This window comes from Somniosus microcephalus, chromosome 6 (genome assembly GCF_052327205.1).
Source record: "Somniosus microcephalus isolate GS21.2 chromosome 6, FLI_Smic_1.0, whole genome shotgun sequence".
NCBI lineage: Eukaryota > Metazoa > Chordata > Chondrichthyes > Squaliformes > Somniosidae > Somniosus > Somniosus microcephalus.
The window spans coordinates 4,099,677-4,110,481 of record NC_140992.1 but is presented as its reverse complement, the minus strand read 5'-3'; the positions used below and the strand labels follow the sequence as shown (position 1 = coordinate 4,110,481).

General features: G+C 47.9%; 1 protein-coding gene across 2 annotated transcripts in view; it reads right to left on the bottom strand.

Moving 5' to 3' along the window:
- Positions 1 to 838: 838 nt before the first annotated feature.
- LOC147115374 (claudin-16-like) overlaps positions 839 to 10,805 on the bottom strand; it is a 52,508-nt gene continuing 42,541 nt past the window's right edge. For both annotated transcript variants that reach the window (XM_085989404.1, XM_085989403.1), the window contains one exon: positions 839 to 1,131. In XM_085989404.1, coding sequence (XP_085845530.1) covers positions 1,046 to 1,131 — 86 coding nt within the window. In that variant the 3' untranslated portion in view covers positions 839 to 1,045. The remainder of the gene's footprint in view (positions 1,132 to 10,805) is intronic.

Here is a 10,805-nt window from a genome sequence, read left to right as displayed (position 1 = left end):
ATCTAATCCGTGCTGTACCTGTCCTGGGAGCATTTGATGGGACAGTGTAGAGGGAGCTTTACTCTGTATCTAAACCGTGCTGTACCTGCCCTGGGAGTGTTTGATGGGACAGTGTAGAGGGAGCTTTACTCTGTATCTAACCCGTGCTGTACCTGCCCTGGGATTGTTTGATGGGACAGTGTAGAGGGAGCTTTACTGTGTATCTAACCCGTGCTGTACCTGCCCTGGGAGTGTTTGATGGGACAGTGTAGAGGGAGCTTTACTCTGTATCTAACCCGTGCTGTACCTGCCCTGGGAGTGTTTGATGCGACAGTGTAGAGGGAGCTTTACTCTGTATCTAACCCGTGCTGTACCTGCCCTGGGAGTGTTTGATGGGACAGTGTAGAGGGAGCTTTACTCTGTATCTAACCCGTGCTGTACCTGCCCTGGGATTGTTTGATGGGACAGTGTAGAGGGAGCTTTACTGTGTATCTAACCCGTGCTGCACCTGCCCTGGGAGTGTTTGATGGGACAGTGTAGAGGGAGCTTTACTCTGTATCTAACCCATGCTGTACCTGCCCTGGGAGTGTTTGATGCGACAGTGTAGAGGGAGCTTTACTCTGTATCTAACCCGTGCTGTACCTGCCCTGGGAGTGTTTGATGGGACAGTGTAGAGGGAGCTTTACTCTGTATCTAACCCGTGCTGTACCTGCCCTGGGAGCGTTTGATGGGACAGTGTAGAGGGAGCTTTACTCTGTATCTAACCCGTGCTGTACCTGCCCTGGGAGTGTTTGATTGCTGACACCCATCACTTTGTTGAGCACAATAATTCATTAAAGAAATGCAGTGTTTGAAACCCTTGCAGACAGTTTTCTCTTTATTCCCAAATGCAATTTGGTGGGATGATGCTCGTGTGGAGCATAAACATTGGCATGGTCCTGTTGGGCTGAATGGCCTCTTTCTGTGTTGTAAAACTGTGTAAAATGGTGGCTCTCCCGGCACTTGCCCAGTGAGTGTGCTGCGGAGTCCTGTGGTTGCTGGATCTGTGTCCTGCTGCCTGTGTTCTCTACACTCGAGAGTCAATGGCGTACATCTTTCCTGTGGCGCTTCTGCCAGGCTGATACAGGGAGTGATTCCTTCCAGAACTCATGTCTGTTGAAATAAAGAGAGCAGTTCTGGTCAGTGCACACACATGGTACTTTATGTAGACGAACTCAAAGAACCTTTATGGTGAGCTTGAGGAGACCTTGTTTTGGAACGACCCGGGTAATGGACCATCAAACAACAACAATTTGTATTTATATAGCACCTTTCACGTAGTAAACTGTCCCAAGGCGCTTCACAGGAGCGTTTGTCAAACAAAATTTGAAACCGAGCCACATAAGGAGATATTAGGGCGGATGAGGTCGGTTTTAAGAACCGTCTTAAAGGAGGGAAGAGAGATGGAGAGGTTTAGGGAGGGAATTCCAGAGCTTAGGGCCCAGGCAGCTGAAGACACGGCCACCAATGGTGGAGCAATTAAAGTTGGGGATGCTCAAGAGGGCAGAATTGGAGAAGCGCAGAGATCTCGGCGGGTTGTAGGGCTAGTGGAAGTTACAGAGATAGGAAGGGGCGAGGCCATGGAGGAATTTGAACACAAGGATGAGAATTTTGAAATCGAGACGTAGCTTAACTGGGAGCCAATGTAGGTCAGTGAGCACAGGGATGATGGGCGAACGGGACTTGGTGCAAGTTAGGACATGGGCAGCAGAGATTTGGATGACCTCAAGTTTATGGAGGGTAGAACGTGGGAGGTCGACCAGGAGTGTGTTGGAATAGTCAAGTCTAGAGGTAACAAAGGCATGGATGAGGGTTTCAGCAGCGGATGAGCTGAGGCAGGGGCGGAGTCGGGCGATGTTACGGAGGTGGAAATAGGCGGTCTTAGTTGTTAAGTATGTGTATTGTATTGAACAATTAACACAAAGACTTAAACGTATAACTCAAACAGGTCTTTACTGGTTGGAGGTAGGGACTATACGTAGGTCTTTACTTCATGCCCACAGGCGGGAACTGAGGGGAGATCAGTACCCACAGTACTATTTATACCCCTATGGCCAGGAGTGGTACTGCGTATCACTACGCCCAACAAGTAGTGCAGTCCTGTCCATAGGTTCAAAGTAGCACACATATTACATACACAACATTCCTCCCTTCCTAGCTTTACAGTCATCTCCCCATTTAACATAACGTAATAACATATATACATATATAACTTCAGGTTTACATAACAGAATAACATAGATACATAGATAACTTCATGTCAAAACAGATCACAGATTCAGTCTCTGCGGAAAACAGTTCACAGATTCAATCTCTGTGGTGGAGTCGGTTCACGTTGCTGGAGTGACTCATTCAATAGTCCTTCCATGGATTTAACAGTTTGAACTTCCGAACTGAATTGGCTCCGTTCGGAGGGACCACATGTGTGATCTGGTAGAGGTAATAATGGTTCAGATGGGTCATCTTCTGTTTCGACTTTTCCTTTTCTGCTTCTTGGAGACTCTCTGGGCTCCACTGTCAGCTGCCAGCTGCATGCGCAGTTCCTCCTTCTCTCCCTCCTTTTTCCGTAGTAGAGCCACCTTCTCCCGATGTTCCGTAGACTTTCGGTGCTCCTCCATGATTTCTGTATGGTGGGAGTCGAAGTTACAAGTTGGGCAGGACAGGACATAGTAATATTCGGTGTCGTCCTGATCTAGGCCAGCGAGAGGGTCTTCTATTTCCTCCATACCCAGCTGGGCGTTAGCCAGCTTTTGTTCCAAGTCCAGACATCTTTCCTGAAGAGACTTCTTCATGCGTACCTCTTCATCCAGCTTTTTCTGGGTTTTCAGCAAGTCGTTTACTAATGACCTCATTTGAGATTTTACTACTTCAACTTCTTTTGGAGATTGATTGATCGGACTATTCAATCCCTCTACCGGAGCAGCTGTTTCAGCGGTCTGTTGTTCTACGTTGACGTGAGTCAGCGTACTTTTGGCATCCAAGGGCTGCTCTGTTGCAGTCATCTCAGTCTGTGTTGCCACCTCAGCTCTTCCAATAACCTTTGAGAGCTCCGAACCCCTTTCGTTTGAATATTGAAGTTCGTGTTCAAGTTTTTCCCATTTCAGAGTCCTGTCCTTCAGCATATGCAGGAGTTGGCTGACCGTTAACTCCTCTGACATCAGACGTTTTGTGTGCTCCTGCTCCATTTTCTCCATCAGCTGCTTCTGTTGTCTTTCCAGATTCTCCAACTCTATATCAAAGAACTCTTTCGTTGCATTCAACTCTTGCTCACAACGGCGAAGCATTTGTTCTAATTGCTGTTGTAGTTTGAAATGGAGTTGAGTTCGAGCCCGGTGTCCCTCAGAAATGGGCACATCAGTAGACTTGCCAGACTCAGAATCCACAGTTAAACTATGTTGTTGTTGCTCAGTGGAATTCTGTGCTGAAACTTTGTCTTTTGCACCTGAGTTGGGCTTACCATCATCCGTTCCAGAGTCTGGGCCGACTATCTTCACCGAGTTCTCACTCGTTATTGTTTGTAGGAAATGCCAGTCCATATTCATTTTCCTAATCCACTCCCGTCCTAGTAGTGGAGAACCTCCTTCAGATATCACATATAAGTCCATTATTTGACTGTCTTCGCCCTTGTGGACCACTGCAACCTCTATTTTCCCGATGGGGTACACTCTTTGCCCCGTGTATGTTTTCAATATAATCCCCGTATCCTGTAGGGGAATATGTTGGAATAACTTTCCGTAATCTTTCTTATTTATGACCGTCAATGCCGATCCAGTGTCCAATTCCAGTTTTACTTGGACTCCTTCTATCTGAAGAGTGACCCAAATTGTCTGGAGGTCTGCACCCTTACCAGCGTTGAGTACTCTTAAGCTAGCCAGTTCATTACAGCTTAAGCTAGCCAGTTCATTACTGCTAGCGTCTGAATCGGACTCCTGTTCGGTCACCTTGTGTACCTTTGCGTATTTTCCTTGCGGTGACTTCTTGTTGCTGGTCTTCTTCCCTGACCTGCATACTCTAGCTATATGTCCAAGCCTACCACAAGTTCTACATTCTTGGTTTTTAAACCAACACTGGTTCTGATCATGCGTTGTCTTTCCACAACGATAACATTTGCCAGAACTCACACCCAATTTGTGTGCACTGAGCTCCGGTGACCGTAGCTGCATTACTGCCGTGCCTCTCGCTGCGGCTTCATGTGCTGCTGCCATAGTGACCGCCTTCTCAAGCGTCAGCTCATTCTCCTCGAGCAGTCGCTTTTGTGTATCCTGTTTAAATAAACCACACACAAATTTGTCTCGTAGTGCATCTGTCAGTCCCGTTCCAAACTGGCAATATTTCGCTAATTTACGCAATTCCAGCAAATATTCAGCATTGCTTTCATGCTGTAGCTGCCTTCTGTCGTAAAATTTAAATAGTTCCGCTAGCATCAGCGGCGTGGGGTTTAGGTGATCTTTCAGGACAGTAACAATCTCATCGAACGTCTTATCCGCCGGTTCATCTGGTGATAACAGGTGTTTCAATTGCCCGTATGTCTTCGCACCCATTAAATTTAATAATGTTAGAGTTTTATCTTGGTCATGAATTTTATTGGCCTTACAATAATTTTTTACTCTTTCAACATATATGGCCCAATCTTCGAGGTCACTATCAAAGGTGCTAATATTCCCGTGTTTAGGCATTGTAGATTTGCAATTTCTCAGATTTTATTTTGTTTACTTGTTATCAAAGATGGCGGCTTCCCGCTCTTGCCGTCGTCCTCCGCCCACAAATGGCGGTTTTCCCGCGCTTGGCGGTCTTCACCCGTCCCCCGACGCCGTCTCCCTTCAGCCCCCGAGTGCGGCCCTTATCTTCGCCGCGATCGATAGCCCGCGCTGTGCCTCGCACTTGAAGCGGCTCCCGGCCTCTGGCTCACCCGCTCGTGCGGCTCTTGCTCGCTCCCTCCCGGGCTCTGGCTTACCCGCTCGCGCGTTTCACCACGGCTCTTATCAGGGATTGCGATCGCCCTTATCTTCTCCAACTTCCCCAGCCCTGTCTTTGCAGCCAACACTGCACGGCTTACCCCACCACCTAGGTTGAACAAGGAAACTGCAGAAAGACTTCTGTCAGTCGCTGGAAGCTGTCAGGATGTTTGCTGCACTCCAGTGCTCAGTCGCTGATGGAGGCTTCAGAGTCCTAAAGCCTGTCGCTTCTAGTGGGGTGGTGATGTTTGAAACCTCTCTTCAACTGCCGCAGGGTAAGAACCTGACTCGTCGCCAGTGTTAAGTATGTGTATTGTATTGAACAATTAACACAAAGACTTAAACGTATAACTCAAACAGGTCTTTACTGGTTGGAGGTAGGGACTATACGTAGGTCTTTACTTCATGCCCACAGGCGGGAACTGAGGGGAGATCAGTACCCACAGTACTATTTATACCCCTATGGCCAGGAGTGGTACTGCGTATCACTACGCCCAACAAGTAGTGCAGTCCTGTCCATAGGTTCAAAGTAGCACACATATTACATACACAACATTAGTGATGGCACAGATATGTGGTCGGAAGCTCATCTGACACCAACGTTGCGAACAGTGTGGTTCAGCCTCAGACAGATGTTAGGGAGAGGGATGGAGTCAGTGGCTCGGGAACGGAGTTTGTGGCGGGGACCGAAAACAATGGCTTCGGTCTTCCCAATATTTAGTTGGATGAAATTGCTGCTCATCCAGAACTGGATGTCGGACAAGCAGTCTGACAATTTAGAGACTGTGGAGGGGTTGAGAGAAGTGGTGGTGAGGTAGAGCTGGGTGTCGTCAGCGTACATGTGGAAACTGACGCTGTGTTTTCAGATGTCGCCAAGGGGCAACATGTAGATGAGAATTAGGAGGGGCCAAGGATAGATCCTTGGGGGACACCAGAGGTAACGATGTGGGAGCGGGAAGAGAAGCCACTGCAGGTGATTCTCTGGTTACGATTAGATAGCTAAGAATGGAACCAGGCGAGGTTTTACGATCAGTGCTCTTTGGACATTGGCCATTGAAAGTGAATGGGAAACCTGTGTGTCACAGTAACACTGATCAGAAACTCTTAGGTTGCGATTTCGCCTACTGAGGCGGGTCTGGTGTGGCCAGGGTCGGTGGCGGGGTGCGACCCCGCTGCTGGCTCCATCCCGCTCTGTGAAATTAATTTTACACTGATTGGGCTTGTTAAGCCCGCCCAGTGCATTTCCCAGTCAATTGAAGGTCTGATGACGTCACTTGATGACGCATCATCAGCTGGTTTCCTTAAAGGGACCATGCCCAAATTTAGTTGACATTTGTACTGTCAGTATTCCACAGCATGGAGATGCTGCAAACACTGACAAGCACTGCCTGGGCTCTCCCATATGCTTATGGAGGGAGACACAGCACGCGGGGAGGTCCTCTTCCCTTCCAATGGGCAGAAGAGACCTCCCCAGCAGACCAATGCAGCCTGATTGCACGTTGCACAGGAGGGCACAAGCAGGGATGTGGTCAGGAGGACCAGGCTGCAGTGGCGCAAACCTTTCAATGATCTGAACAGATCACGAAACGTTACTGCAAAGCCACACTCAACCTCATCCTACTGTGCCACTCATCACATCACCATCACTCTGCCTTCCCTACCCTACTCCTGCACATTCTTACTCACGCCAACTTACCTTGCACCTCCACCCATCCCCCTCTATCTACATTATCACTTCCCCATCTCACTAGCCACCCCTCACACTCACCCTCATCCTAGTCCAATCATACCAACTAACAACACACAAGGGTAGGCACCTGGGTGTTTTAGCCAATGGTCATGTAAAGTTTCTGTTAATGTGCTGTCAAACACTGAAATCTTTATTTTCAACACTTTGCATTCTTGGGCAGATTTGTGCGCACCTTTGGAAGTGGCTTAGTGAGTTGCAGTGAATGGTGAGACATAACGGTACCCCCTTCAATGGTCATGAGTGTGAAAGGAATGGTTTGGGCATTGTAGGGATGCTTTATGGTGCTGGTGAGGGGTGGTGCCAACCTGTTGCATCATGTGGCAGCCAGGGTGTACAGCGTCAAGTGAATTAAATCTGACCATGGCGAGGCCATCCCTGGCCTCTCGGCCAGCAATGTGACCGGATGCTGATGTCCTGTGTCCTGTGCAGCATCAGGTGATTGCGGAGAAGGTTGGTGTTGATGTTGGTGGTGCTGGTGTTGGAGATGATCATGGTGGGATTCTGAGGACCAAGGTGAGATTTTTTCAAGTGCACCGATGCTGATGTAATAGACGGCAGGTGAGGTTGAGATGACAGAAGCGATCTGTCAATGGTGACAGAGGTTGTTCCAATGGGGTGACACTGGATAGAGAGTTTGCTCCAAACACTTGCAAGCTGCATAAAGCTCAATCTGTCTTCCAAATGCAGTAACAGCTTCTGAGCTTGGAAAGTGAAGACCTGTGAAGTGGGAGCTTTTATAGCACATTTGCAGCTGTCAAATAAAGAAATCATTCCATGCTGACACAACACCCGCCCTCCTGACCTGACGTGAGCCCCGATCAGCGGGGAAGCCGTGGGCAAACTCTAAGGGCTCAATTTTCCAAGCCCTGAGGAGGCGGGTTTGGAGGCGGGAGTGGTGGGAAAATTGCAGAATCGGGGGGCAGGAACCCATCCCGCCCCCAACCCGCCTCTGTGCCAATGTCCCAGGAGGCGGGTACCCGACCTGTGCTGGGAGCTGCCTCCCCGAGGCAGGAAGGGGATTAGTGCCAATTAACTGCCTGTTAACAGGTAGTTAGGCAGTTTTTTGCCTAATCACTATTTTAGCCCTGAAGTGTGGGCTTCCCGATGGCTCCGAACCACGCCAAGTTAGCGAGGCGGACCGTCGGTCTGCAGGGGTTGGAGGGGTCGAGATGTCCGTTGTGCAGGTGAGTGATGGGTGCATGTGTGCAGAGGTAAGTGTGAGGTAAGTGCAAAGTGTTTTAAAAGTTTTACTTACCTTTACTTTCTCCTGCAGGCTTCCTTCCTTCAGTTCTCGGGAGTTCCTCAGCTCACCGGCACAGAAAGCAGAATGGCCGCTGAACTGTCAAAAGCTGCAGCCTCTGCTTTCTGGTCTGGAGAGATCTCTAACTGAGTCTGAGTAGAAGGACTCAAGTTAGAAGACAGATTGTCAGTGTTGGACAGCTTCACAGAGCTGTCAAACGCTGATTTTTCATCTGTCAAAAGCTCTTGACAGATGAAACGTCAATCGCTGACGTCACCAGTAACCAGGTGTCCCTTAATTGGCCCGCTGAGCCCGCTGGGCGGGCTTAACAAGGTCAATCAAGGGAAAGTAGCGTGGGTTGGCCAGAAGTCGATGGAGGCGGGACTACAACCCGACAAGTGGGAGTCCCTCCTCCATCATGTCCCCATTGATAAATTCGAGCCCTAAAAATCTAAAGTTGAGCTTATAACACTATTTAATTGCGTCTTAACAATCTCTTAATGATCGAAATTGCCTCCCCCGCCGCTTGGTGACGGGTCTGTTCTGCGACGACAGACGCGACATCTGGGAGACTAGCGTGGCAGCGGTTTCCTACCCACTGTCAAATAAAAACATTTCCCCAGCCGACCTGCCACCAAACGTGCCCCCTGACCCCCCGAAAAATTCCAGCCTTAGTTTTTTATTACCAGAAGCACCTTGCTATTCACATCAGCCATTTTATTATCAGCCGTTGAGAAATCATTGGGAACCATTTTATAGTCAATTCACAAGCAAAATATCCTAGAAGCCATCCTCTCTCTCTCTCCCTCTGTCTCTCTCTCCCCCTCTGTCTCTCTCTCTGTCTCCCTCTGTCTCTCTCTCCCTCTGTCTCTCTCTCCCTCTGTCTCTCTCTCTCTCTGTCTCCCTCTGTCTCTCTCTCCCTCTGCCTCTCTCTCCCTCGGTCTCTCTCTCTCCCTCGGTCTCTCTCTCTGTCTCCCTCTGTCTCTCTCTCTGTCTGTCTGTCTCTCTCTCTGTCTGTCTGTCTCTCTCCCCCTCTCTCTGTCTCTCTCTCCCTCTGTCTCTCTCTCTCCCTCTCTCTGTCTCTCTCTCCCTCTCCCTCCCTCTCTCTCCCTCTCTCTGTCTCTCTCTCTCTCTCTCTCTCTGTCCCTCTCTCTCTCCCTCTGTCTGTCTCTCTCTCTCTCTCTCTCCCTCTGTCTCTCAAATTCAAATTCAAATTCAAATTCAAATCGCTTTATTGGCATGATAAGGTACATCTTATGTTGCCAAAGCATCAAAATACATTTATGGTTGAACACATAAACGCAGTTCTATTCATACAGTGTATAAACAGGTATATCCCTGAGTGTATAAATATACATTCGCATTATTTATATATGCTCTTTTCTTAGTTTACTGGTTGTCCCTCTGTTCATGGCAAGCTGTAACATAGTGTGCCGCCAGTGTTATACAGCTTCTCTCCTCCCCCAGTAGGTATGGGAGTTTTTGGTTGTCATTCAGATTTTGGAATTCAGGGCATATGTGTGAGAATTTTTGGTAGAAATTCTCCCTGATGCCCTGATATTTTCCACAGGCTGTGAGGAAGTGCATCTCTGTCTCCACTACTCCCTGACTGCAGTGAGAGCATATCCTGTCCTCTCTTGGCAGCCTGGTCTGCCTGTGTCTGCCTTTTTCGATCGCTAGGCTATGTTCGCTAAGTCTGTACCTTGTCAAGGTTCTTCTCAGTTTGTTATCCTTTACCATGGTCAGGTAATCAGCTATGTTGTATTGTCTGTTTAGGGCCAGGTAGCAATTGAGTTTGCTTTGGGTTTTTGTTGTTTCTGCCCAATATGTCAGATATTTTTCCTTTTGCTTAGCGACGATTGTGTTGGGTCGAATTCTTTGTGTTACGCTGTCACTGTCCTGGGGCTGGTTATTGTTAGTAGTGTTAGTAGTTACTTCACTGAGTCCCAGGACTAGTTGACTGAGGGTATTCTTCTTTATGGTCAGCTCTTGGCATTTCAGGGCGTCGTAGTGATAGCATTGGGGGTTGCTCATTTGTAGGTGATTCCAAAATTTGGTGGCTCTTTTTTGGATAGTGATTATTAATGGATATTGGCCTAGTTCCGCCCTGCATGCATTGTTTACTGTTTTCCTTTGAGTCCGGAGGATATACTTTTACAGAATTCTGCATGTAGGATCTCAATTGGGTGTTTGTCCCATTTTGCAAATTCTTGTTGTGTTAGCGGTCCCCATACCTCACTGCCATAGAGTGCAATTGGTTCAATTACTGATTTGAAAATTTTTAGCCAAATGCTAATTGGGATTTATATTTGGATTGATTTTTTAATGGCATAGAAAGCCCTTCTTGCTTTCTCTTTCAGTTCATTCACAGCCAGTTTGAAGTTTCCCGTAGAACTGATTTTTAAGCCCAAGTATGTGTAGTGAGTGGTTTGTTCAATTTTGGTTGTTCCTAGTATGAAATTTATTTTGGGTCCCTGATGTTTGGATCTTTGCTGGAACACAAGGACTTTGGTTTTTTGGGGATTTATTGTCAGGGCCCAAGTCTGGCAGTACGACTCCAGCAGGTCCAGGTTCTGCTGTAGACCCTCCTTTGTTGGTGACAGCAGAACCAGGTCGTCTGCATAGAGGAGGAATTTAACCTTGGATTCATATAGGGTGAGGCTGGGTGCTGTAGATTGTTCAAGTAGTTTTGCCAATTCATTTATGTAAATATTAAAGAGTGTCGGTGAGATTGGCGAGCCCTGTGTCACCCCCCGCCCCTGTGGGAAGTATTTTGTTTGTTTGTCTCCAATTTTAACTGCACATTTGTTGTTTGTATACATTGATTTAATTACATCATATG